The following is a 27,508-nucleotide window of genomic DNA, read 5'->3' as shown; positions in this document are numbered from 1 at the left end:
AAAGTACCCTATCATTTTAATAATATTAAAGACTACTTGGAATCTCATCCTTTACAACCCCAAACCATCTTGCATCTGCTTAGCTCTACCAGAGCTGACTTTCTGACATTACATGAATTAGATACCATCTTCCCTATGAAAAGGATAAACCAGTACATGTTGTTGAGAGAACTTTATACAAGATGCAGTTTCCTTATTGGTGTTTAAAGACAGCAGTAGTAAGACCTCTGTGTGTGGTCAGGACTCCTCTGTTTGCCCACAAGTGCCTCACATTTGCCAGACACTCTGGTGGTTAAGGATGCTGACTTCACCTGGAAAACAAGGGGGGAACAAAAAACCCAATCTTCATGAGCTTCCCTGCACCACACTTTGATTGCTGAAGCAGGAGTGTTCTCTCATTACAGGAATCTTACAGATTGGCTAAATTGTCACATTCAACTTCATCTTAACAGGCTTAAACATTTCAGCAATATTTACAACTTTTTTTTTTTTTAATCCACAAAATAAACTCATCCCACTTTTCTTACACCTGAAAGTGAAAGCTGTGTGGCAACATTCATCTCCAAGATGGAGAACTGCCCCTTCCATGTGCAAAGCTTTCTTGACAGGGAAGATGAGTATTATTAATCCTGATTTACATACCTCAGCAACAACTGCCACCACAACTACTCCAGTTTTCTGGCCAGGAGGCTCCCTGCTTCTACATCTCCTGCTGCAGCAACAGCCTCAGTGGGAAGCTTTACCAGCACTTTAGCAGGACTTTTCTTCTCAAGACTTCTATAAGGACTGGTACTTGACTTGCCCCCAGAAGTCTATTCTCCCCTGTACAAAAGGCCTCTTGCAGCTGTGGGCTGATTAAATAACTCCTTCCAGCAGATTTCAGTCACCTGCTCCCATCCCCGCCATCTTCAGCAGTGCCTCCTTTTCTGCCTCCTTCTGCCCTGATTTTACAGCTGGAAGCAGCGAGGGCAGGGTGGGCTGAACCCTGTGGGTGTTTTTAGGGTCCTCATGAGTGTTACAAGGTTTGTACACCATGCTATGGAGCAGAGGGAATGGCTCAGCTCAGATATGCTAAATACTGCTGTCCTCCACCTTCAGAGAAAGAATCAAGAGAAAAAAGGTGCACTGCTAAAACCAGTATCAAATGTACAGTGTCCACAGCCAGGAGGCAGGACCCACACCATTCCTCCCTCCTTTGCTCATTGGCAAAATCCTTTTTGTCCATATTTCTGAATTGAGCTACAAGCACTGTTTATCATCTTCTCTTCATCCAAAAAGAGATGGATTTTGGATGCATTGCAAGCACTCTCTCTCCCATAGCACCCTGCAGACAGGACCTTTCCCATCAGGAAAGTCTCTCTCCCTCCTCCTCTGGAGGCTCCTTTCTTCCCCTGCAGCAGCCTCAGGCACTCTCCCCTCTCTCTGTGGTTTCCTGGCCACGGTCAGGCTCAGCCAGAGCCACAATCTGCTTTCACACATGGCCATGCCCTGGGGACAGTGCTGAGCACAGCCTTTCCCTGTCAGGATCAGGAGGAAAGGGCTGCAGATGGTATTTCATGTTCTGGCTCAAATGTTTATTATTTCTAATCTATATTACAATCTTACAAGCTGTGAGTTCTACAGCATCCTACTAACAAGCTAAAAAATGGTCCCATATCTGTCTCTCTACAAGGTATTTTAAGGAAAAACTGTCCAATTAAGAAATGACACCTAAATTATTTTTACTTTTAACCCAATAACTAATTATTCACGTCCCACAATGCAGACTTTTCTGTCCAATTACAAAATACCACCCAAACCCATGGAGCAGAAGGTGAAAAAGAAGGACCAGCCTCTGGCCTAAAACCTCCAACTTAGCTTTATAAATTGTCACTGTCATATTTTCTGAAAAATCCCTTCACCAGGATCTCTTCTCCTGCAAAGCTGAGAAGCCTCAGAGAAAAATGTAAACAATAATTATCTGATTGCTTCTCCTGTGTTTGCTGCTTTGGAATGTGGTCTGGACATTGTTTACCAACAGGTGAATGTTTGATTGGTTCCATGTGAATTGGTTTTAATTAATGACCAATCACCATCAGCTGTGTGGGACTCTGAGGAGTCAGTCATGAGATTTTATTATTCATTCTTGTTAAGCCTTCTGATGTATCCTTTCTCTTTCTTTACTATAGTTTTAGTATAGCAATATATAATATAATATAATATGATATAATATAATATAAATCTTCTGAGAACATGGAGTGAGATTTCTCATCTCTCACCTCGTCCTGGGGACCTCAGCAAACACCACAATACATATTACTATATTCTAAACCCTTAAACTCTAAGTTTTCCACCCTGTGATATCACACACTTCTATTCAAACTGCACACCCACAATCCCAGTTCTGTCATTCCATTTTGGAACCCTTCTCCACAGCCTCAGGTCAAATGCAGTGTTCTCTTGAGGGTCTGTCCTTTCAGCACAGAAAGTTTTAAATTCTCATCATCCAGGGTTCCAACATTTCCCAGGGGCTCAGGATACTCCATCCCCTCCTTCCTCCAGCAGTGGCCCCTTGGGATGTGCTGGGGACAGCTGATGGCCCTGCCTGGGTGTGTCACCGATTGCAGGGTGGCACATGCAGGGGCAGGAAGGGCACAGCACAGGGGAGGCTGAGCTTTGTTATTATTCAAATGCCCTTTGAGAAGCAAATCCTGGCCAGCAGCTGATACATTCTGAAAATTGCAGAACCACAAAATCAGTTAGGTTGGAAAAGACCTCTGAGATCATCAAGTCCAAGCTGTGACCAAACACCACCTTGTCACCCAGATCATGTCATTGAGTGCCATGTCCAGTCTTTCCTTAAACACCTCCAGAGTGGTGATTCCAGCACCTCCCTGGGCAGCCTGTTCCCAGGTCTGATCACCCTGTGAAGGATTTTTTGTCATGGCCAAAGCATAATGACCAAATGGCTCCGCTCTCCACACAACAAGGGGATTCTCCTTCCACCACTAACCAGAAAAAAGTATTGGGACATGTGTTTTTTTCAGCTAAAAGCTGACATTGTTGGGCAAAGTGGGCTGGGATTTTCAGCTGAAAACCAAAGAAAAGCAGATGTGTGGTGATAGAGTTATAACTGAAGACGTTTACTTGGCTCCCACATTCAGCTGTCTGGATCGTGCTTTTCCTTCTGCTTTCATGCCTGGATAAACAGTGTGACACCAGAAAAGGCTGATTGATATGGAAACAGAGGCCTGAGCATGTGACAAGCTGAGCCCTGGCTGATGTCACTGCCTTCAAGGGGAAACTGGAACTCTCTTTGGTCTTTAGCCTGACATATGCAGAGAGCTGATGCAAGCCAGGAACACAGGAGTGACCCCACTGCAACCAAAAACATTTATTTCTATGTTGAGTCCAAATACTTGCCCCTTATGCTTCACAAAACTTTGGCCATGGAAGCAGATTGAGTTGTTTCACAGTGAATTTTAGCTTTTCTTTTTGGTGCAGTCACAGACTCACACTGCTTTTGTTCTGCTCTGTGCTGGGAATAACTTTCTCGTCCAAATTAATTAATCTGCATTTAATTTATAACATTATTTTATGCAACAGGTTTGGCCAGATTGCTAATTTAAGCCCACATTCTGTGCTGGAAATACCTAGTTGTTCGTGCTTTATAAATGCATTGAAACTTTTTTTATTACCCAGTCTACCCTACAAAATGTGGCACTGCAATCTCATAGGAATTGTCCTACCTGATAGTGGCAGATTCACCCATTTTTGCAAATTTTAGTATGCTTTCAGCTCACTTGGAAGGATTTATAGAAATAAATGGCATCAAAGTTATTAAACGAACAGTGTGTGTAAGTTGGGTGCAGCTGCCTGCCCTGCCTGTGTCCCTGTTTGCCCACCTGCAGGATCCCTTCATCCTGGCTCTTGCATGTGCTAAAATTGGTTGGGAAGGTTGGTAACACCTCTGCCTGATGTCAGAGACATCCACCAAGTCTCCCCAAAGTCTTGGAAAAACCATTTATTTAAAGTAGGAATGACAGACTCTTCTTTCTGGCTGCTGGAAATTAGCACCAAAGAGTGTGAGACCACCAGACAGGGATCAGCAAGAGTGCACCAAACCAGACCTGCAGGAAAAAGCTCTTTTCTGTCAGACCCTCTGCAAGATTTTGCAGGGAAAGGGGAATGGGAGCCCCCAGCACATTGTTTAAAACTTGGGAATTGTGATCTGGTAGTCAAATAATAGGAGTTGTGGGAGATCAAACTCATCCAGGATTTTTCTCCTGGTCTAGCACTGGTTTTACACTTCTCCTTTTTTTCAGACAGACTTCCTACAAAACCAGAACTTGTTTCATGATATCTGCCCACCTCCACTTCCCTACATCCCCTTTTCCTCTTGTGACCTGGCCTATTATTTAAAGCCAAATCAGACACCTAACCCCAGAGACTGAGATTGCCAAAAGCTGGAAGAAAAATCACCAGCTAAGGGGAAACAAGCTCAGGCAAAAGGCACACTTCCAAAGCAGAGGCAATTTGCACATATCAGCATCTGTCCTGCTGTGTGGGGGTCTCAGTTGTGAGTTTCTCTGGGTCAGGACTGAAGCCACTTGAGACACTAATTCATGTTCAGACTCAGGTGTTTATTATTTCCTATCAGTAAAACAGTCTCACTACTGGGAGTTTGGCAGCTTTTCATTAGAAGGCACAAAATGGCCAACAATCTCTTGTTACAAGGTCTTTTAAGACTAAACTATCCAATGAAGAACTGACACCTGGATTATTTTCCCTTTTAACCCAATAACTGATCCCACAGAGCTGCAATGGGGACTTTTCTGCCCAATTACAAAATGCCACCCAAACCCATGGAGAAGAAGGAAGAAGAAGCATGAAGAAGAAACCCAGGATGACACCCTGTGCCCTCCATCTTGCTTCCATCCACAGCATACTAAAAACCCCAAAACCTCAATTTCTCACCAAGTGATACACCTACACTGCTCTCTATAATCTATTTCACACTTTTGTGGATTCTGGTCTATCTTGAAGTCTGGGAAACTTTCTCCATGAATGAGGGTCAGAATCAGTGCTGCCCTGGGGGTCAGGGCACCCCAGAGCAGACAGAGAAATATTCCCAGTGCCCTGGGTTTCCACACAGCTGGCTGGGCTCTGAGCACACATGGCCCTCCTGGCTGGAAAGTTTAGACAGGAGAATTTAAACAGGAGAATTTGGGAGGGAAAGTGGCAATAATGATGTGGTGGAGCCAAATTCTTGGAAATGTGGTGCCCCTGTCTCTGCTGCACGCTGATGGAACTGTCTGGGCTTTATTGCAGGTCAGCTGGACACCACATGCCATGCATTTGTTGGAGAAACTGTGGTCCTGCCCTGCACCTCCAGCCCTCCTGGAGAGCTGGCCCTCTCCAAGTCCATGCTCTACTGGCAGATTGGCACCAAGCTGGTGCACTTCTTTCAGAATGGGCACGATTCACTGGAGGGCCAGGACAAAAAGTTCCATGACAGAACCAGTCTTTTTCTGGACCAGATGAAACATGGCAACTTTTCCTTAAAGATCTCCAATGTCCAGTTAGGGGATGATGCTGAATATTCCTGCATCTACAGACAGACTGAGAGCCATCAAACAAAGAAATCTACAATTAAACTCAATGTATCAGGTAAGATTTTTTTTTTTTTAGTACAGAGGAGGGTGTTGAGGGCACCATTTCTTGTTGATAAGTAATATGCAGCCATTGAGAGGGATTACTTCAATTTTTTAAGCAAATTTTCACTCAGTTTCATTCTTGTTTTTGTTGGAAGAATATGTGAGAAAGAAAAGATAAATCCTTTTTGTTCAGCTTCAGCACTCCAGGACTCCTAAAGGCAAGGCACCTGCCTCTTCATCCTCCTTTTAAGGAGATAATAATGTTCCCAAATTTAAGCCTCTGGTTATTTATGGGTTTGTACTGTCCTTGATCCACTGTTCCCTGAGGAGCAGCAGAGTTAATTTCACTGTTTGCACATGGGTCTGTGAAGCAGAATTTAATCCTGACAATTGGATCCAAGGTCCAGGTCACATTCCCTTTCAGAGCAATGACAGCCAGTTGCTGCTTTCCTTTTCCCTTGCAGCTGGAAGATGTGGGTCTGGTGGCATGGCTGGACAGATGCAACAAGAATTTTTATTTATCCTCCTCAGGAAAATGAGTGATACCATAACACATGTTTGAATAATGCCAAACATGTCTGAGCTACCTACAAGCATAGAAACCAGAAGGATGAGGCATTGAGTTTGACCAGCTGACCAACTGAAAAAGAAAATTAAAAAAAAAAGGGATACACATCAAAATAAATCATACATTTTTAAAGTGTCTTGCTTGAATAAAACAGCTGGAAACTTTCATATGCTCAACCACATAGATTTACTTGTTCTTAAAATAGGAAAAAAATTGTTTTCAAATAATATAAACCTTTTAATATCTTTGTTTTAATGCATATAATTCTCAAGAGAAAAATGCTTTCAAAATGTAAAGTGAAATAACATTTGTTCAAAAAATTTTGAAGTGAAATGTTTTGCAGTTTTCAAAATGGAAAAAAAAGATATTTTGAAAATGCAGAATCAAAATGTTTCAGTCATCTAAATTTTGGGAGCAGTAAGGTGTCTTTGATATTATTCTGTGATCATACTTAAACTTCCAGTTTGTTTGACAAACGTAGGAAAAAAAAAATTAACCCTTAGATCAATTATCAGAAAAAGAGAAAAAGTTCTAGGTTGAAATGATTAACCTTGATTATTGTGGGTTTTTTTCCCAGCAGCACCTAGGATTGAGGAGCCACCTTCCCCTTCTGGTAAGGCAACACTCCTTAACTTGCAAGTGTCTGGGTGATTCTCCTGTGCTTTATTTTGTGTTGGCAAGATTAGCAAAACGTGCTGAATGGAGAAAGTCCAATAAACTTGGGGTGCTTGTTCTCCCTCACTAAGCTGTCCCAGAGAGGGAAAAACATCTCCAGCACTGAGACACACCTAGGCTGCAGGGCCAGGAGTCTCATAAAGACACTCACCAGTATGGGCATCATAAAAACCACTAAAAAGCAAGGGACACAGAAGCCACTCCATTCTGGGAGTGAAGGCCTTTGTAAATTACCTTGCTGTGGATAAACCACAGGGTTATCAAGGCTGTGAGACACCTGCAAGGTCATCCAGCCCCACCATCATCAACCTAAACCATGTCCCCAGGTGCCACATCCAGGTTTCTCCTGAGCACTTCCAGAGACAGGGATTCCACCACCTCCCTGGGCAACTTATTCCAATGCCTACAACCACTCTCTCAGTGAATTTTTTTCTAATATCTGACCTGAATGTCCCCTGACATAATTTAAGGCCATTTCCTCTCATCCTTTCATTTGAAATATGGCAGAAGAGACCAATCCCACCCAACTACCCCCTCCTCTCAGGTAGTTCTGAAGTTACACTACCAGGTACCAGGTCAAGAGATCTGGGGGGTCCTATTGGTAATAAATATTAAAAACAAACATATGATTAATGACTCTAATAAGCTCTTCTGGGAAATTAAGGTAGATTTCATCCAAAGGCAATATTGCAATATAGTGCAGATGTTATCATTAGCTTTATTCATTACAGAGAATACACAAAGGTCATTACAGAACATTCTGTAATATAAATTACAGAAACTACACAAAGGTCATTTGTAAACACTTCTGGAGTGAACTCAATGCAGGAGGGGTGTCCAGCTTCTAGATACCATTGTCAGTAACTTCTTCCCTAAAAATCTTCCTTGCAAGTCAAATGATTCTTATTAGTGCTACAAAATCTTAATTTGGCATTAAACCTATAACACTTTGTCATATAAAATCAGCAGCAGCAGTTTTTATTTTACTCAATGTGGCTGGAAGATATGAACCTTTACATAGTAATTATTATATTACATTTAATGTGATAAGTTCAGCCACACTATGACATTACAGACAGATTAGGCTGCCATAAACTCAAATAGAAACTGAGAAAGAGAAATGTTCCAGTGTTTTATCTCATGATCACACAGAAGGAAAAAAAACAACCCCTGCAATATTCCCACAAACCCCAACGGTTCTTGTGCCTGACAAGCAAAAAACAACTTGCAAAAATACAGGAAATATTAATTTTTAGACCTAAGCTAGGTAATCTAGCTGGCCTGAAGGTCTTTAAAAAACATTAAGCTAAATTCAAGATGGTATAATGTGCTTTCACATTACTTTATAAAAGCAAATAGAACAGGAATTAGAATATCTCCAGCTGTTACCTTCCACCAGAAATCAGAAATTATTGAGGGTCAAACTTCTTAATGAAGAAGCAGTGGAAGATTTTCAAAACCAAATGTAAGTGGGTTGTATTTAAAGGAGATAGTTGTATATATGTTTCACTCAGCCAAAACCTTCCTGACAACTACCCCTGAATATAAACTATTTCTAATAACAAAAAGGCATTTTCATTGAGGAAGAAAACAAATAAATTATTGAAACACAAGGGGAGTGTTTCACTTTAGGAATATAAACTGAAACACACACCTTTGCCACCTGGTGGTTCTTGTACTGCAGGATTTTGAGGGACTTGGGGATGAGGAAAGAACAAAAGCTTAACTTTTTAAGTGTAATTTTTTGCAAAAAGGGAAAATATATTTCCTGTTGTCAACTTCTTTTAAAGAAAATCATCAGCCACCGCTCCCCCCTTTTTTTTATATATTTTCAGCCATTTCTTAAGCAAGAGAGAAAGGCAATCTGTTTTACATTAGCTGTTATTTCAGAAGGGATTTAGGAAAATTAAAAAATGAGCTGCTGGGAACAAAGGCATTATATACAGAAACAGTTCTCACATTTCGCAGTCAACCAGATCAACAAATACTATTTTTACGTCACGCAGAAACAATTTTCATCTGTTTCACTATGGCTACTTATCTGTTTGTTTGCTGCATGGGTTATTTTTCCCAACTACTAGTTTAACGCTTTTTCTGGGAAAAATGAAAGGGCCTGGGCCTGGGAGAAGACACAAAAGGCCAGGATGCTTGTTGTTACAACTCTACATTTATTTCAAAGCATTACTGAGGTTTACCTGATGTTTAATTGTTCTCTGCACATTAATATCACAAACTCTTCCCAGGAACAGGGGGAAGCACCCTGGCTAGAGATAAATTGACTCCACTGAGATACTGACAGCAATAGGAACAGCCCTCAGTATATGAAAACCAATATACAGCCTGCTCCTCACAGAGAAGGACTTGGAACACTTATAGGAAAAAAAATCTCTTCTTTTTAAGTCAAAGGTTGAAAATCTCTTTTTACTTGTGTACTAAGTCCAGCACAGGTTGAAGGTACCACCTGTGCCAAGGGTAATTTGTGCCCTTTGTCCATGTTGTGGGTTTTGTACCAAGAGTGGCCCACAACCTAAAGTGTGTGTGACCTAGAGTTTTTAATATTTATTACCATTATTTAAGGACTCTTAATCAAAACATCTCCCTCAGGCCCTGAGTAGGAAGAAGGAAAATGTATTTTCATCCTAAAATCATAGAGTGGCTTGGGCTGGAAGGCATCTCAGAGATCCCACAGTCCCCATCCCTCTGCCATGGGCAGGGACAGCTCCCAATAAACACCTGGCTGGTTGTTGCTTTTCTGTCAGGATTTTAAACAAAAACTCTCAGTCCTTCAGAAAAGCTGCAATCATTGTTGCTGGGTTTCTGCACTTTTTCTGTGATAAACAAAAATTTATTTGTCCCAGTAACTTGAGACCTTTTTTGTCTGGACTCTGTACAGACACAAAAAAGGAGAATTCTGAAAATGAGGCAAAATCCATTGCTTTAAAAACAATCCTCCATCCATTCATGTAAAATGTGTCATGCAAACTTATATTTTTTTTGTCAAGCCATCACTTACATGCTGACTTCCTCTTTTTCAATTTTTCAGAGCAGAATCAGATTCCCTCCGGAGGCTCCGTGGATGTGCCAAGCCTGGCTGTGCTTCCCCTCTCTTTCCTCCTCCTGGTCCCCCTGGGGCTTTGGCACTTGTAACAGGGGAACCCAACCTTGTCTTTGGGAATTTCTCCTCCCCAGAGGACCTTTCTGGGCAGGACAGGTCTGTGGGGTCAGTGTGACACCTGCTCCAAGAGCTCAGAACAGACCAAGCATTATTAGGTGTTTTCATCCCACATTCTGGTGTTCCACAAAACCAAGGGCAGCAAAACTCTGAAGTGGCAAATCTGCTTTTGCATTTGTTTCTTGGAGTCCAGTTTTAGTGCTGCCAGGATATACAATTTATTTTGGATTGTGTGGGTTTGCTTTAATGACAGGAGGAAAGGCTCACAAAACTCCAGGATCAAATTTTAGCTGATCCCACTGAGATCTTTTGCCTTTCATCTGCTGTCCTTCAAGACAACTGAAAGGAGGAGTGGGAGTAACTACTCTCTGTGTCAGACAAAAACTGCAAGTAGGAAAACACTCCCATTGTCTGAAATGTGAGGATGGCAAGCTTGTGAAACTTGATTATGTGGAACTTCAGCTTCTGTTTTCACTCCTAAACGTCATGGGCTATGAGTAAGTACCCTTTTTCTCCACAAGAAATGTAGTATTTCTTCAGCAGAAGGGTGAAGCTGACCGAGAAAGAATGTAGAAGTTCATAACATATCCATATAGAGGAAGGAAGTGATGTATTACTATAAAATCCAGCTAAATAAGCCAAAAACTTCAGAAGGCTGAATTCAGCATTATCTTTTTCTGTCATGAAACATGGCAAAGCTGGATTCTTAAGCTGGAACTGTGCAATGAGAAATTGTTACTGTGACAATGTTACTTCTTTAAAAACAGTACCTTTGGAGGGGAAAAAAACATTTAAAAACTCATCAGAATACTTGTAACTGATATCTATGCAAACTACATGGGTTTATTTCTAGAAATAATCAATTCAGGTAGCAGAGGTGTCCTGCGCAAAACTTGGGTCCAAAGGATCCTGCATACAAACAATGCTGAGGCAGTGCAGAAGTTTTTTCAGGCCAGAACTGCAACTCCCCTGTTTCACAACCAAAAAGCATCCAGAGAACAGAGCTGAGACTGAACCAGCAGAGACTGAACACGCTGAGCCTCGGGCAGGGGGAATGATTCACGAGGATGCACAAAGTCCCTCTGATTTGGAGCAGTTTCACCTTTTTATTTTTCCATTGGAGAGACAAGACTTTTGCAAGGAAGGGACAGAATAAATCAGAGCTGAAAATGGACACTGAAGAGACAATTACCTTTGAATTTCTTAACTAAAGGCTCTTTCCCCATGGTGGGGAAGAGAAACAAAATCCCACACGTGGCCTGTGCTGGTGCTGCAGTGAAGCTCAGCTGATATTTGGCTACCCTGAGTACAGAGCAGCTCAGTGGAACAGTTGGGGTCCAAGTGCACAGAGAGATTTGATTGTAATAACTGTACATACTGTGACTGTCTTTTTGTGTCCCACCCTCCAAATGTTTGTCTCAGAGTTTGTGTATTTTTCAAGACACAATTTGATTACATATAAAAACCTGAAATAAAACAAAAAACTCTGATGAGAGCAATTGCTTGGACTGTAAGAGTTCTTTATTTGTATTTGAGTTGCTGCCTACAGTTAGAGAGGTTCCTCTGCAATTAGAAGGTTTAAGAGGTAACATCTGTGTGGTTTTGTTGTCCCTTAGTCTGGACTGCTTGCCTCATCTCAAGGACTCCATGACCCCTAAAAATCTGATAGCCACTTAAGCAGCCCAGCATTTCTCAGGAATTGTAGGATCCCAGAATAGTTGAGGCTGGATAAGATCATTGAGTCCAACAATTAACTCAGCACTGCCAAGTCCAAAATTAAACCAGATCCCTCAGAGCCACATCTACACATCCTTTAGATCCACCCGGGGGTGGCAGTTCAGTTAAACAATCTCAACATTTTGGTGCCAGCTGTGTGTGAGGACACGTGTCAGACAGAGAGAGAATGGAGACAAATTCCCTTGCCAGCAGTGTCCCTGTCCAGAGGGCTGCCAGAAAAAAAACACTCTGTTAAGAGTCAGGACTTCAAACCATATGTAATTTATAAACTAAACTCCATGTTTTGTGTCACACTTGAAAACAAACCAGGAGCCAGTGCATTTTAGCAGCAAACTTTCCTCTTTGCAAAGGGTGTCACAAGGCAAAGGGATGTTGAAACAGCACATCCTGGAATAATTTGCTCTAGCTATGCTAATTGCATTCCCACATAGTGCTGTGTGTAGCAACAATCCAGACTGGAATTATAAAATTCCTTAATCATAGCACTGATGGCCACATCAAAAAAGACAAGGTCACATCTTTTAGCCAATGCAGATGGATTTTTTGGAGATGTTGGTGGAACTTGGGCATCTTCTTCCTTTAACAATATCCTTCCCTCCTTTCCCTTCTCTTCTCCTTTCCCTTTAGACTTTTCCTTAAACCTTTTCTCTTAGCCTTTCTTTTCTAAACTATGGCCAGATTTTGGGTTTATATCTCATCCCAGGTGCCTTCCAGTTACACTGTACATAAGACATCTAAAATCTCTCCCTCTCTCCCAATTCCTCCCTTTCCCCTCCCCACATCAGTCACACAGCTCTGCCTCATCCCTTCTAGATCAACAGGCACTGTGTGAATGCTAATTTTGCCTATACTAAGAACAGCATTTTTCTCCACTTTTACATGGAATTAAAAATGTTTTTCCATACTTTTTGAGTATGGAAAGACATTTGACAAGAGTCACAAAAGAAATATGAAACAGCAAAAAAACAAACAAAAAACCCCAACCAGAACAAAAATATTCCCTCACCTAGTTTTTAATTACTTTTTCTCTTCTTTTTTCTAAATTCTTTTTCTACCTCACCCTTTAAGAAGAAAGGACTATCAGAAATGTATCACCATACATGAGACACTCAGGATATGGCATAAGAACACAGGCCAAGCAGTTCCTGTTTCCTTAATACCAAGAATTTTAAGAATGAGGATCTGGAGCAAACAAATTAATGTGAGGGGGGAAAGGAGAAGGAGATTCATGGAATTTTCCAAATTACACTTACTGATGGCAATCTTTTTTACCTGCCAGAATTGCCTGCCAAAACTGTGGGCTTCTTGGCCAGAGATGAGAAAGAGAGATCAAGCCAGGGCATGAGTGGTGCAAGGGCAGCAGCAAGAACCGAGCTGCCAGAACCTATCAGGTACTGATAGATCACTGAAGATGTAATATTAATAGGTTTTGTAATGTAAACTGTTATGTAAACAGGTTCTGTAAATTGCAAAAGCAAATATGCAAATAGTCTTAAAATTGCATTTAAGGAATCCAGAGTGGTAGCACAGGGTCCTTCTTGTGCTCCCTGCCCATAAAGGTGCTTCCAGATGCACCTTTATTGCTGGAATAAAGAGAGGACTTCTGCTACCTTTTTTTGCACAGTACCCTCCAACAAAGGAGAAGAAAACTGAAACACAAGAAAATCCATTTCAGTAACACCTGCATGGCTAAAGAAACCTTGCAATTTCAGCCCCAAACCAGTCTTTTACAGGAATTCCTTTATGGCACAAAAGGCAGGCAAAGTTCCCAATTGCTTTAAGCACAGAAGACACTAATGCAGAAATCTCATTTTCTCAGCGACCAGCCATACAAAGCCCTTTTGATGCAGGCAGCTCAAAGCCTTTCTATAAATTCAGGGAGCTCCCCAACACCTGTGCAGTGATGGAAAAGAGTCATCCCTGGTTTAGGGGGAGAAAGCTGAAGCAGAACAATTTTTTCCAGCTGACATTGTTGACAGATCAGAAACCTGAGTCAAGATTCCTCACTTTGTTTCAGGTTTGATTTGTGCCAAATGCAGGAGAAACTTCCTAGCTACTGCTTTACACAGTATTGGGCATTTATTCTATCAGCATCATAATGCCTTTGTCATAAACTGAAAAAATATTAGAAGTCCAATCATGTAAATGGACTAATGTATTAATTCTCAGAGTGTATTGGGAAAATAAAACCCTTGTAATAACTGCACAAGAACACAGACACATCCAGTGTGATGCATATGGAACTAAAGGGTGTCAGTAATAGGCCCTGTACAAACATATGAGCTGTATTATATACTATTTAATTTCTACCAGCTTTACCAAAAAAACTGTAGAACTCAGTTTTTATGGCTGCTGTGAAAAGTTACTGAAAGTAATTGGTGTTAATAGATTATCACCTGCAAATGAAGCCCATTAAAACTGATTTGTAAAGCCATTGTATGAATAAGACTCTGATGCTTTCATGTTTTTTAAATGCTTCACATGGCATAAACTTTTTACACTTGAGTCCACATATTGTGCTATTGCTGGGAAAATAACATTTACTTCTTTGTTGTATCATCCATCTGTTTTTAAATTTAATTATTGCTGTGTGCTGCTCTGTGCTGTGTGAGCACCTCCCCTGACAAATGTGAGCTGTGTGACTACAGAAGAGCCTGGGTGACCTCTAAATGCTGTTTACAACTCTTCTTTCTTATGACTCAGATTTGCAGCAGCACTTGGGATGTTTAATTGTCCCTGTTTATTATATTTTCCCAGAGCTGTACTTCATGCCATTCCAGTGCTTATTTACAACCACCATTCCAATTTCTGCAAGTGAAGGTTTGAGTGACCAGCTGACCTCGAGTTGTCCTTCCTTGTCTGGATGATGACACAGGAGGTGTCTGTCCTGAAAGTTCCCTACTGTGCACAATGTGAGGAGCACACACTTCTTGTGTCTTCCACAGCTTCATTGGGAACAAGAGGCATCGCTTTGGAAATTAAGAAGAACAACAAAAATTCACACATTTAAGGAGTAATCTCCACTTCTCTCACTTGCATTACCTTGGTGGCCCACACCTACATATTCCATATGGCAGCAGCATATGGCTGATAATGTGTTACATGGCAGTTACATTGCATTTTCAAGAGGTCTTTGGACATTATTATTGCCAAAGAATGGCTGTAAAACCCAATTAATTTTGTTTTTCAATATTTGGCAGTGACACTGGTAAGAGACAACCAGGAGTTAGATTGATCGTGTTTTTCTAAGTTTACAGCAAGGCCAGATTAACAAGTTAATGCTTTCCTCTATCAGCTCCCTTTACTTTCATGTGATGTGGGACAAATGGACCATAAAGAAGATCAGCAAGAAGTTAATGGGGACACATTTGATGCAGAATCATAAAATCTTATAATGTTTTGAGTTGGAGGGGCCTTAAAGATCTTCCAGTTCCAACCCCCTGCCATAGTCAGGGACACCTTCTACTAGACTGGAATTTTCACCATTAGTTCAGCTAAGCCTGAGGGCAGTCATTCCATAGCCTGACACCCAGAAGTTGAGCAGAATACTGAAAAACACTGAAAACAAGTAAGGAAGGTGATTATTTTTAAATATGCATCAGGAAATCGCGTGGCTATCGCTGCTGCAATCCTCACTGCAAATTCTGTTTCAGCTTTTGGGATAGCTCCAGTTTAGCCCCTTCCCCTCTCTCTCTCTTTCTGCAGAGATGTTGGCCACCACTGGAATCACCTTGGAGAAAATAACCAAATATCAGCTCCTTAATTCTCCTGAGGGCTAAGGCTCACCCATTCAATAACCAAGCTTCCCCTCTGGCATTTGAAGCCATAGGAAGAAAAAATCCAGTCAAACAAAAGACTCAAGCCCTGGAATGAAGGCAACTCTTAATTATTTGCAAATGGAGGATTATCTAAGTTCCCATTCTGAAAAAAATTATAAGTGCATATTCACACATATAAAGTACTGCTAGCTTGTAAAGCCACAGACACTTCAAGAAACAGTGTGTTTCCTTCCAGGGATATCTCTAGGCCTGATAAAAAGTCCTTCCTGACAAACCTTAATTTTCATTCATGTTGGCCATAACACCACTGGTGTTTAAATAAAAGCCAAACAAGAAAAGAAAAGAAAAGAAAAGAAAAGAAAAGAAAAGAAAAGAAAAGAAAAGAAAAGAAAAGAAAAGAAAAGAAAAGAAAAGAAAAGAAAAGAAAAGAAAAGAAAAGAAAAGAAAAGAAAAGAAAAGAAAAGAAAAGAAAAGAAAAGAAAAGAAAAGAAAAGAAAAGAAAAGAAAAGAAAAGAAAAGAAAAGAGAAAAGACAAAACCCATCCCTATAAAAAAACCCTCCAAACCTCACTGTGTACCTTTATGACTTTATACTACACTTTTCTTCATTTTTTTTCCCAAGATATCTATATCACAGGAAGGGGCTAGAGCTCAACTGATGTTTTCCTACTGTATTTTCAGGGAGATAAATAACTGTGCTGAAGAAATTAATCTTAACACAGCAGGACAAAAGCATCCATTGCGATGGAATTGGATGTCCTAGCTATTATTGTGAAGCTGGGAGGAAGAAATATTTGTTTTATTCTCCATATGGATCCAAAATGTCAAAAAACCTGCCCTGCAGAACTGTCCCACGTTCCAGATACCACAAGCTGGAATATCGTGCCTGGGTGAGTGGAACCCTGCACAGAACGTTGTTCACCAAGTGCCCTCTGCTGGCTTTTTATTCCCCAAAAAAAAAGTATCTCTTGCAGCCACAAACCAAAGGGTAACAAACAAAACGGGCTTCTCAAACCCCGACTCTCATTTCTGCTTTCAGAAGAGAAAAGCACTGCTGCCAAATCTGTGAACGCTGCAACCACCAGCAGAGAAACCTTTCACAAAACGGGGTTTGTGTGTAACCTTCAATGAGGCAAAAGGGGACAGACAGAATCACAGCTGAGAGGCAGCAGCTCCTCCCACCCCTGCAAATCAATCCTGCAAGCACTAGAAAAGCAACCAGAGCAGAAACACGATTATTACAACTCCCTTTCAGCAGCACAAAGCTCTTAAATGCTTCCCAAAGATAAGAAATGTCAGGGATTGATAAGCCAGGTATTGCATGACTCCTGGTGGAGGCTTCAAGAAGCTTCTTTCACTTCTTATTTCTGGTAGCATTTAGCAAAACATATGAATCATAAACTCCTGTCCCCTTGGCTGAAGGCAGCAAACCTCTCACCAGCTCCAATCCACGCTACTGAAGGAAAGGAAAATCCCAGCTTTGCAGACAAATCTGTAAGAATAATCTCTAAATGCACATGGAATTTCCCTCCAAATTTACACAGGCTCAAGGCCAAGATGACAATCCTGCATCTTCCACCAAAGTTAAACAACTTTCTTCTGATAACAAAAACGAAAACCAAAACAAAAAACACTTAACAAACAAACACAACGAAAAAACCGACACCACCAAATCCTTGAAAACTTTGTGTATCAGAGGTTTCTGGTCAGCACATTACTGGGAAATTGGAGATAATTTAAAAAATGAAAGGCAATTCTGGTGCATTATTCTTTTTCCCTTAAAAAACCTCATTGTCTCTAGATTGAGAGAAATTTAAAAAGAAGGGTAAAGAGAGTTGAGAACTGTAAAGAGGCACCAGCTGGGTGATCCAACCACCAACTTCCCACAGCTGCTCACTGACAGCAATTTCTCTGAAAGATCATCTTTTTTCTCAGGGCACCTGAGTCTGAAGATTCGGCATCTAAGGAAGCTTTGTGCCACCACAGCTTCACTTACCAGGAACTGTAGATATGAGAAACCCTGAATTCCAGCAGCCCTCAGCCCTGCTGTGGTGGGGACTTCATAGGAAGGTTTAACCCAGAGCTGAGTTCTTGCAGCAGGAGGTGATGTTAACACAGGCACAACAGCTGCTCTTCCTTCCACCCTGGGGATTTCAATACCATTTCTGTTGTGTGATATTTTTTCTGTTACCAAGTTTCTTTTAAACCTCCTGCAGATGTGGGAAACACATGCACTTTAAAATGTTATTGTATTTTATATGAACAATGACCTCCTGTCCTCTGCTAAGCTTCTCCATATTGATCCTAAAAATACCCACTTTGTACAAGCAAAGCTCATGAAGGGGTGTTTTTGCACTGAATTATAAATTCTGTTTCTTACCAATTTGATACTGAAAATTTAATGAAGAATCTGATGCATAAGCAAAAAAGATTTCAGAGAAATGTCCAAAATCCACTTTATGAACCATATCTACGTCCACAATGACTTGGTGTCTGGGTATGATTCCTTTGTAACCTCACTGGAATTGGTGATCTGCTCAGGCAATCTCTGAAATCCCCAAGAAAACAGTGCCAGCACTGAAGTACAAATCCAAATCTTCTAAATCCAGATATGATTTTTTTATTTTAGTGACAAAAAATGAATCATTAGGAGCCCCAGAAGCAAAAATGCTTATTTCCTGAATCCTGACTGAGGAAGCTGAGCATGCCCAACACTCATTCTCAAGGTTTCTCTTCACTCACCCCAATAAAAAAATGTCATCCCACACCCCTGGCAAGTGTTCAGCCATAAATGACATTTGCCATAGACCAACTCAGTCTAAGTCTTGTAGATTCATTTATGAAACATACAATTCTCCCTTGAAAATATGGGTTCACTTAGCAAGTCTCTCTCATGGAAGAGAAACTGTAATCCAAGGTAATGGGTGTCATTTTGCTTTTTTGTTTGTCTGAATTTGAGAAATGCTGTGTCCTACTCAATAGAAAGGTAATAAAAAACTTGGAAGAGGTGGAAAAGATTATGCTGGATTCTATATGGAAAAAATATACAAAATTTGTGAACTGAAAAGCAGAAAAACTGCTAAAATGTCTCGACCAGTGTAAGTTATCAAAGGTAGCTCCCAAACAAAAGTAAAAGGATAAGATAAAGGCAGAAATTTATTTATTTATACATCATTATTCCAGACATTCAATAATACTTCTTTAGAGAAGCTTTATTGCCCTAAAGCAGAGGAAGTTAGGATATTTTGAGATTATTTTTTCCATTCACTACTTGTCATACAATTGCTTTAACCGGGGTGCTGTCCTTAGAGTTGTGCGTCACATCAGCGGATATTATTTTCTTATTTTCTTCTTCATTTCAAGAACTTTTAAAACTATAATGGGCCAATGGATGAGTTTTTCAAAGTGCTGCTGTTGTGGCAGTTGTGTCCTGCTGCTGATTGGTGTTCAGAATGACTTTGTGAAAGTGGCATTCTTTGAAATTTAAACAAAATCTTTTCATTAATACTGAATTAAATTAAGATGTGGAAGATGTCTTTTTCCTCAACAGATGACCCTGGCTGTTACTTCTCAGACACAGGCCTGACCTTAGACACCTTGAACCATGCATTCATTCCTCTGTTCCCATTCTTCATCCACTAGACATGTTGCCATGTGCCAATTCCCTACCACACATCTGCCCTCAGCTTCTGAAAGGGCCTTGAGTCCCTTTTTCCCCATCTTAGAATTGGTTTGACATTGGTGTGTTGGGAAGACTTTGTTTCAGAACACATCCAGTCAGCTCTCTCCAGATGGAAAAGCTCAAGAAAATCCTCTGTGTCTCAGGCCAGGCTCCTTGTCCTCTGCAATGCCCCTCTCTCAAAAAGGCATGGAAAATCCTGCAGCTGGGAATCAGTCAGCTTTGTATCAGCATTCACTAGCGTGTGAGCAGGACAAGCAGGTGTGAAGATCTCCATTGGTCCATATTTGGTTTGTTACCACACCCTAAATTTAAATTTCTGCTTTTATTTGCCAGTTAATTTTAGCACATTCTTCACCATTGCCCCAATGCCATCAAAGATATGGTGTAATGCTGTTTCACACATAAATGCTGGGGTGGTCACCACCTTATTTTTTGTATCCACGTGAGCTTCGTAAAAAGGAGTTAAGGAAAACACAGCACTTGCAGATGCTGCCTGCAAAATGAAAACCTCACAGTTCCACTATCCTATAAAATTTCCTCCAAATCTGGTATACAATCCAGCTGTAAAGACAGCTGCAACCTATAATCCAAGCTATGACAATGTATTTTTTGCCAGAAATACAAATGCTGCATGAGAAACCTGTGGAAACACCCAGAAACACAAGAAAACCTACAAAATTCACTGATGGTAGTCAAATGTCTCTGAGTACAGTCTGCAGCAATAAACTTCAGGAAAATAAAAATCTCAAAGAGAACTGACCAGCTGTAACCCACACCAGTTTTATGTGCAAATTCATTCAGCACTTAGTGTATTACTGTGTGCCCAAGGGAGCTGACTGAGAACAACTTCTGACTCCCAGTGTGTAGTTACACAGCAGCAGTTACACAGCTGTGCACAGAAGAATTTCTAATCCTGCACTGCACCACTGCTATCTGCTATCCACTGCACATTCCCATGAAAATCTATGTGGAAAAGCACAGATTTTACATGTGTTCACTCCTTTAAAGCCACATTTCTGAGCTGTCTCCCAACATGGAAATGACCAGGAAAGGATATGGTTACTTCTTTCACACAGTGCTTTGCTCCCAGCTCTTTGATGGCTCCCGCAGTCCCAGCATAAGGCCACTTACCCCCTTCCTCTTCTTCATGGCCCACAGTTACCTCAGCACCAGAGAGCACCTTTGCTGCCAGCACTGGGGAAATGCAGCACAGGCTGCAACAGAACGAATTGTAAGAGCAATTCTACAACACCACCAGTCCAGAACTTGCCCACAAGTGACATGACTTAAATGGACACAGCCTTGAAAATCTGAGATACATCACAAAGCGATTTCCTCTCAGCATTTCCCCAGCTTCTCCTCTGACAAACACTAACATACAGAAATGTGAAAAACACATATAAAAAACAGGCTGCAAATGATACAAAACTGAAGATCCTTTTTCCAGTTCCAACAGCAACAGCTGCACATTTCAACAAGACACAGGATGTCTCCATGCTCACACTGTGAAACAAATGCCATCCAACTCACATACATACCCAATAGGTTTGCCTGCTTTGTGGAAGTCTTTCAGGACTCGCTCAACTTCTCTGTTCACCTTGCAATCCTTCCCATCAACAGCAAAGGTAGATCTGTCACAACAAGAAACTTACACAAAGCTCAGTTTAAACCTACAAACTGAGGTATTTGCCTGTCTGCTGTGAAACTGGCTCCAAAGGGTCTTACCAAACTTAACAGCTACTGAAAAACTGGTTAAAAACACTCCCTAGACGACCATTAATGCTTCAACCAAAATGGCTTTTTTCTAAGGTTTTGTTCTGCCAGAAAGTCCCTTACTTAATAAAAGCATCTTAAAATGAGAATCATCAAATCAGCTTTCTAGGATTACTGAGAAGTTAAACAGCAATCTTTTCAAAAAAGAAAAATATGTAAGAAGAAAAGGGAAGTAACATTCACGTTTCTCCAAGCCAACAGAAAAGCATCACAAGATTAAGATAACCAGTATTCCACATCGCTAACACTTTCTGTTTCCTTTTTTTCTGAGTTTGCTGTTGTTTTATAATTATAATGCAAGAGGGGATTTTTTGGTAGGCAGAGAGGAAGAAACAGAATAATAACACCACAAGCACCTGAAACCATTAAAGTTGTACCATCACTTCCCTCAGACCCAAAAAGAAACACCACTAGGGGGAGGAAAAAGAACTTATGCATTATCTGAACTCTTAAGTTCTCATCAACATTGTTCAGAGAATTTAGAACAAGGCAATGAGAAGACTTTGAAAGGAGTTATCCTTATTAATTAGGATTTACATTTGTAGTAAATAAGGCCATTTATGGATTTTATTGTGTGAATCTTAGTTCACAGAATGAGAGAATGGTTTGTGCTGAAAGGGACCTTAAAGATCATCTCATTCCAACCCCTCTGCCATAATCAGGGACAAGTCCCTCTAGGCCAGGTTGCCCCGAGCTCCATCCAACCTGGCTTTGAACATTGCCAGGTATGGGGCATCCACAGCTTCTCTGGAAAAACTGTTCCAGTGCCCCACCATCCTCACAGCAAGCAGCTGCTGCTTAGTGTCTCATCTAAACCTACTCTCTTTCAGTTTGAAGCCATTGCCCCTTGTACCATCACACCAGACCCTTGTAAAAAGTCTCTTTCCATCTTTCTGGTACTGAAAGGCTGCAATTAGACCACCTCAAAGCCCTCTCTTTGCCAGGCTGATTATGCATATTAATGATGAATATTTAGTTGAGGAATCTGATGTTTTGTTGGCACTCACAAGTTTTTGGCAGCTCCAAATCCACCAGGGAATATCACAGCATCGTGGTCTGCTGTAGTGAGCTTAGCCAGGCTTGTGATTTTACCACGAGCAATTCTGGCAGATTCCACTAACACATTCCTTAAAGAACAGAAATAAAACAGTGTGATTAATTAAGCATTTGCACACAGAACAGAGTAAACAAAGTTTTGCAGAGGAAGAGGTGGGTGAGGAAGGGAGGAAGCAAGAACTGCTTTGGGTATTTAGTAACTGAAGCTATTGAAGGTTCTGAACTGCTACTGCAGAAACACAGGCACTGACAGGCTGTATATAATCAGGTCCAGAACACTCATGTAATACCTCCTCTCCAAGAAAACCACCACAGTTGGCACAAAGCTACTGAAAGCATTCAGCCAAGTGCTACAAGAGTTATTACAGGCTGCTGCATCTGAAGCAAGCCTAACACATCCCAGACCCACCTTGACTCAGCTTCAGCTGGCTGCCCTTTGCTGTGGTCAATGACATGCATCTGAGGGACATCTGGAGCGTACATCTGAACCTCAGCTCCCCCACGGCTCAGGTGAACCAGGATACTGCAAACATGGAGATACAACAGGCAGAAAACTTTAATGAAGAGGCTTTATCTGCCCCCTAAACCTGCTACAAATATTCCACCAACTGGTGGTGGAATTTGAATTTGAAATGATGAAAAAAATACATATTCTACCAAAGCAGGTAACCAAGAACAACAAAAGCTTCCTTTCTCCAAGTCCCCAGGTGTTATGGAAGAATCTCACAATTAACAGTCATCAACATTTAGTCTAGGTCTAGGTGATACATCTCTTATTAATTCACAGTAAGAGTTAATTCCACTTAAGCATTAACAATTTTGCTGTTAGATTTAGCCCCAGGAACAGAAACTCAAGTTGTTCTAAAATTAAATCTGTATTTGACCCTCTTGAGATTGAATTTGAAATTCTGAATTCCTGTTTCTGAAGAGAGTCTCTCTCAGACTCATTCTTCTGGCATCACATGCATGGTGCTGCATCTTTGGACAGTCACTGAGTTCTACAAGAATGCAGGCTGTGAGAAAACTGGGAGAAAGCTTCATCATTCATCTCGCAGGGTAATTCTGACATCCAGAGACAGCAAAACTAAATGAAACAAACTGCTGCAATGTAATGGAGACTTTTGTGGAGCCCGCAGTCCCAAAATGCAACTTACGCTGATGCCTCGTGGATTTCTGTGCCATCATAGACACCACAGCCAGACAGGACCTGCAGTGAGAAATAAGAGAGTATTTAGTGAGAAAATAACAGAGTATTGTGAGAAGCAACAGAGAAATTAGTGAGAAATCAACAGAGTATTGTGAGAAGCAACAGAGTATTTAGTGAGAAATTAATAGGTGACACAAAACTCCCCACAGGATCTTTCACAAGGTAAGATTTTAAAAAATAGTTAACAACAATTTAAAAGCAAGCTCTTACAATGCCAGTGAACACCATGCTATTAGCACTGGTGTCACCACCTGGCAGACTGCAGAAATGGCATTTCCTATTTATAGCAACCCATCACAGGGCTCAGAAATAACCACTGTTTATTTCCTGGCTGATACTTAATATTTATTTATACTACATTTAATAAACTGGTATGTTGCCCTTAGGAATGTTTTTATTGTGCACACAGAGGGTTGTTCTGAGTGTCACTCATCTTTCTTATGCAGTGTCCACATCCATGTGAAACACTTCCTCATCCAGGTGCACATCCACCAGAAGAGGGACAGAAATGCACTCTGAGGTGGCACCTAAAATAAACTGCTTTACCTGCTGCTATCTTTTACCTGAGCATCTGCATCAGAGATCAACAGCCAAATCACTTTTAATACAGTAATACAGTTATGCCATCTTAGCCATATTTCTCTTTAACTATGTGGAAATAATACTTTTAATTTGTTTATACACACCAGATAATAAAAAGCACAAAGCAGTGAGCTACCCTTGTGTAGGTGGAGAATCTGACAAAGCAGAAGGATAAAAAACTTTTTTTTTCCCCAAAAGCCATTGTAAGAATGAAACAAAACCAAAATAATCCAAAGGTTTATCTAAATCCTGAAAGTATATAGGTGAACTCTTTTGGGGCTTTTTGTTTGGCTCTTTGTTCTGAAAGGAAAAAATCCTGTTAGGAAGTCAATTTTCCTTTCTCTTTTTATTAATTTTTTTTCTTAACTTTAATCTCTTCCTTTCTGATTTTCCCTCAGCTTTTTTTTTTTTTTTTTTTTTGAAGCTTGAGACTTTTTAAATACAGACACATGAACAGAAGCTCACAACTGAAAGAGTCTTATCTAGTAATGTTAGACTTGAAGGGACTTTCTGGTCACAATACCCAGGTGTCTGTTCTCACCAAATATCATCATCACTTCACCAAATGAGCAAAATACATGAATGTTCTTCTGTCCATGCTAATCCACTTCACTGTTCTGATATTTAAGAGCTGCCTTTTGCTTTGTAACTTTTTTTCTCATCTTTCATTTAATTTAGACTGAATAAAGAGACAAGCAACTGTGCTAGGGTTATGCACTGTGAGCAACACTTCTAAAATGTTTTTGAAACTCAGTGAAACCAAAATACTGTAACATTATTATTGTAAACTCTTCTAAATATAAAATCTTCTGTTATTTCAGTCCCTGCTTGATAATAGATCTGTTTTTTACCACTGTCAAAAATTTTACATCACTAATGTCAAAAATCACATTTGTTTTCCCAGGTCTGTTTAAAAGCTGTGACTTGCTAAAATGACAGCACTCCTGTTGGGTTAATTTTTAGCCATTTGGACCAGCTTTCTGCCCCTTCCCAAACATTTCCTTATACAGGTAATGTCTTCTTATTCTTTTATGTTTAATGCTGTCTAGACTATGCAAAGCTCAAGCTTCAAAGCCTGCCCACTGAGTTCCAAAACTGTGCATCCATTTGTGACACCACCATTGTGACAGCCTGGATTTTTCCTTTGCAATCTGTAGCCACCTCCTTGCTTTCTTCTGGGTTTGCAATGTTTTACCCCCTTCCTGCCAAAAAGCATAACCCAATTTAAATACATTCACTGCCAGTACCTCACCCAGTAACACCATAAACTATTTCAAGTAAAATCCTCCAGGTTCCTCAGAACAAAGGAGACATGGAGCCTCCTGAGCGGATTCAGTGGAGGGCAGAGAGGATGAGTGAGGGATCTCTCTTACAATGAAAGGCTGAGGGAGCTGTTCAGCTTCAAGAAGAGATGACTGAGACTTCATTAATGTGTACAAATATCTAAATGGGGGTGTCAGAGGATGGGCCAGGATCTGCTTGGAGGTGCCCAGCAATGGGACAAGAGGAATGGGCATAAAGTAATGCAAAGTTCCACCTGAACATGAGGAACAATTTCTTTCCTGTGCAGTGACTGAGCACTGGGACAGATTGACAAGTGTGGAAAATGTGTATTTTATGACAGACTTTTCGCAAATATTAAAATGAATATTATGTGTGTTATGTTAGAAAGTAATGCTGTATTAATTTTCTTAACAAGTGTGTTAAATATGGTTTTAGGTTATAACACAATGTTAAAATAGAAACTATGCTTTGTAAGACACTTTTTTCAAGAAAGGACTCGCACTGAGATTGCAGCCACAGGACACCTGAATCTTTCAGAGAAAAAGAATTTATTGCCCCATTGTCAGTAGAAACGAACTTCTTCCCGCCTCGCTCAGCCCTGAGATGCCGCTCGGATTAAGAGGAAGAAGTTGACACTGACCAGACAGAGTCCTTTGTTTGAATGGAATTCATGCATCATGTATGAAGTGTATGAATATGCAACAGGTGCAACAGGCTGGTTTTTAGGTATTAATCGTCTGTTAACATGTGTCCTTTTTCGGGCTTATTTTGCCCAGAAAAAGGTACCTGGACTGTTCATAACTCTTTGTTGTTACTGGCTCGTATTGTTCTAAATCCTAATTGTCCATATTTTTATTACTGTAATTATATCACTATTTTTATAACCATTTTATTACGATTAAACTTTTAAAATTTTAAAAACAAGTGATTGGCATTTTTCATAAGGACGGTATGGAGTGTCCCTCACTGAAAATATTCCAGAACTGTCTGGATACAACCCTGTGCCAGTGCTCTGGGCAGGCCCTGCTGCACCTGGCGACCACCGTGCTCCCTTCCAGCCTGACTCATCCTGGCATTCTGTGGTTCTTCCCAAATCAACTCCAGGCCAACAACAACTATACACACGCCAATTTTTACATGTTTCCTTCTCCTGGTCTGGCTTCCTCCAAGTTTCTGAGCTGCAACCAGCTTTTTCTTCTCAAAATCAGCGTCTCTCCAGAGTTTCCAGCGGTCGCAGCCACCAGGCGAGGCTTTCCCAGGCCGCCGCCCCGCCGAGCCCTCCCCTGCACCGGCCCCACTGCCGGAGCGACCCCGGCTGCAGGGCGGAGGGTGGCTGTGGAGAGCCAGACAGTGGAAAAACAAACAAACAACAAACAAATAGACAGACAGAGAGACAAACGCTTCTCCTCAGCGCTGCCCCGGCCCCCGCGCTCCTCCATTACTCACCACAGCGACGCGGGCGGGGCGGCAGCGCCGAGCGGAGGAGTGGAAGGAAGCGAGGCCGCCGGGCACTGCTCGCTGCAGCGCCGTGCACAGGGCCGGGCCTCGGGAGCTCAGCATGGCTGAGGGCGGGGGCAGCGGCGGCGGAAGAGCCGGGGAGCGGAGGAGCCGGGAAGAGAAGCGGGCGAGGCCCACGGGAACCGGGATAGACGCGCCCGGAGGCCGCTGCGCCTTTGGCGGCACCGGCACCGGCGGCGGCGCCCCCTGGCGGCGGGGAGGGGCCGGCTCAGGGCCGGGAGCCGCGGGGCCTTGGTCCCTTCCGGGCACTCATTTATCGGGAATGGCAGCGGTGGGAAGGGAACTGAGGGTAAAAAGATAACGATGCGGAAATTACAGGGGACAAATAAACAAGTTGGCAAACGGAGCAAAGTTGGGAGGAGTTGTTGGGTCCTTGGAGGGCACGGAGGGCCTGCAGAGAGACTTTGCTAAATCAGAGAGATGGGCAATCACCATCTCTATTAAGTTGAACATTGGAAAGGTGCTGGATTCTGCACCTGGGATGGGACAATCCTGGAGATACAGACAGAATGGGGAATGAAAGGCTGAAAAGAAAGGTATTAAACTATCAGAGAGTGTCCAGAGGAGGGCAGTGAAGATGGTGAAGGCCTTGAGGAGAAGCCGTGTGGAGAGCACTTGGTCTGTTCAGCCTGGAGGAGACTGAGGGGAGACCTCATTGCAGTTACCTTTAATACTTACACCTCTCCTCTATTCCAACAGTGAAAAGTGACCAGAAAACAAATCCAGAAGAGAATATGCTGAGAAAATCAATTCTGGATCCTTGGTAATATTTGTAGTATCTTCATTAACAAAGCCCTTTCAGCATGTGGCTTCAAAGTACTACAAGGACAAACCTAATTC

The 27,508-nt window shown here is 41.5% G+C and overlaps 2 protein-coding genes across 2 annotated transcripts in view; one reads left to right on the top strand and one right to left on the bottom strand.

Annotated features, from left to right (window-relative positions):
• LOC102071124 (V-set domain containing T-cell activation inhibitor 1) overlaps window positions 1-14,171 on the top strand; it is a 32,377-nt gene extending 18,206 nt beyond the window's left edge. The window contains exons 4-6 of the mRNA XM_026794732.2: window positions 5,311-5,649; window positions 6,782-6,817; window positions 9,923-14,171. Coding sequence (XP_026650533.2) covers window positions 5,311-5,649; window positions 6,782-6,817; window positions 9,923-10,026 — 479 coding nt within the window. The 3' untranslated portion in view covers window positions 10,027-14,171. The remainder of the gene's footprint in view (window positions 1-5,310; window positions 5,650-6,781; window positions 6,818-9,922) is intronic.
• Window positions 14,172-18,704: 4,533 nt separating this feature from the next.
• Window positions 18,705-26,917, bottom strand: GATD3 (glutamine amidotransferase class 1 domain containing 3). Its single transcript, XM_074534494.1, has 6 exons — window positions 26,597-26,917; window positions 23,232-23,284; window positions 22,487-22,600; window positions 22,029-22,148; window positions 20,787-20,879; window positions 18,705-20,462 (listed from the first exon to the last, which is right to left on the bottom strand). Exons 1-6 carry the CDS (start codon window positions 26,708-26,710, stop codon window positions 20,243-20,245), a joined length of 714 nt encoding a protein of 237 aa, XP_074390595.1. The 5' UTR covers window positions 26,711-26,917; the 3' UTR covers window positions 18,705-20,242.
• Between the last annotated feature and the right edge of the window lie 591 nt (window positions 26,918-27,508).

This window comes from Zonotrichia albicollis, chromosome 2 (assembly GCF_047830755.1).
Source record: "Zonotrichia albicollis isolate bZonAlb1 chromosome 2, bZonAlb1.hap1, whole genome shotgun sequence".
NCBI classification, from domain to species: Eukaryota; Metazoa; Chordata; class Aves; order Passeriformes; family Passerellidae; genus Zonotrichia; species Zonotrichia albicollis.
This window is presented reverse-complemented; position numbering and strand designations above follow the sequence as displayed.

What these genes read in the sequence shown, in the direction of transcription:
- GATD3 (XM_074534494.1), bottom strand. Translation starts at nt 26,710, where the DNA reads ATGCTGAGCTCCCGAGGCCCGGCCCTGTGCACGGCGCTGCAGCGAGCA. An exon ending in CCAGCTGAAGCTGAGTCAAG is followed by an intron (nt 22,149 to 22,486) that starts GTGGGTCTGGGA and finishes CTGTTCTTTAAG; the next exon opens with GAATGTGTTAGTGGAATCTG. An exon ending in TTTGGAGCTGCCAAAAACTT is followed by an intron (nt 20,880 to 22,028) that starts GTGAGTGCCAAC and finishes TTGTTGTGACAG; the next exon opens with ATCTACCTTTGCTGTTGATG.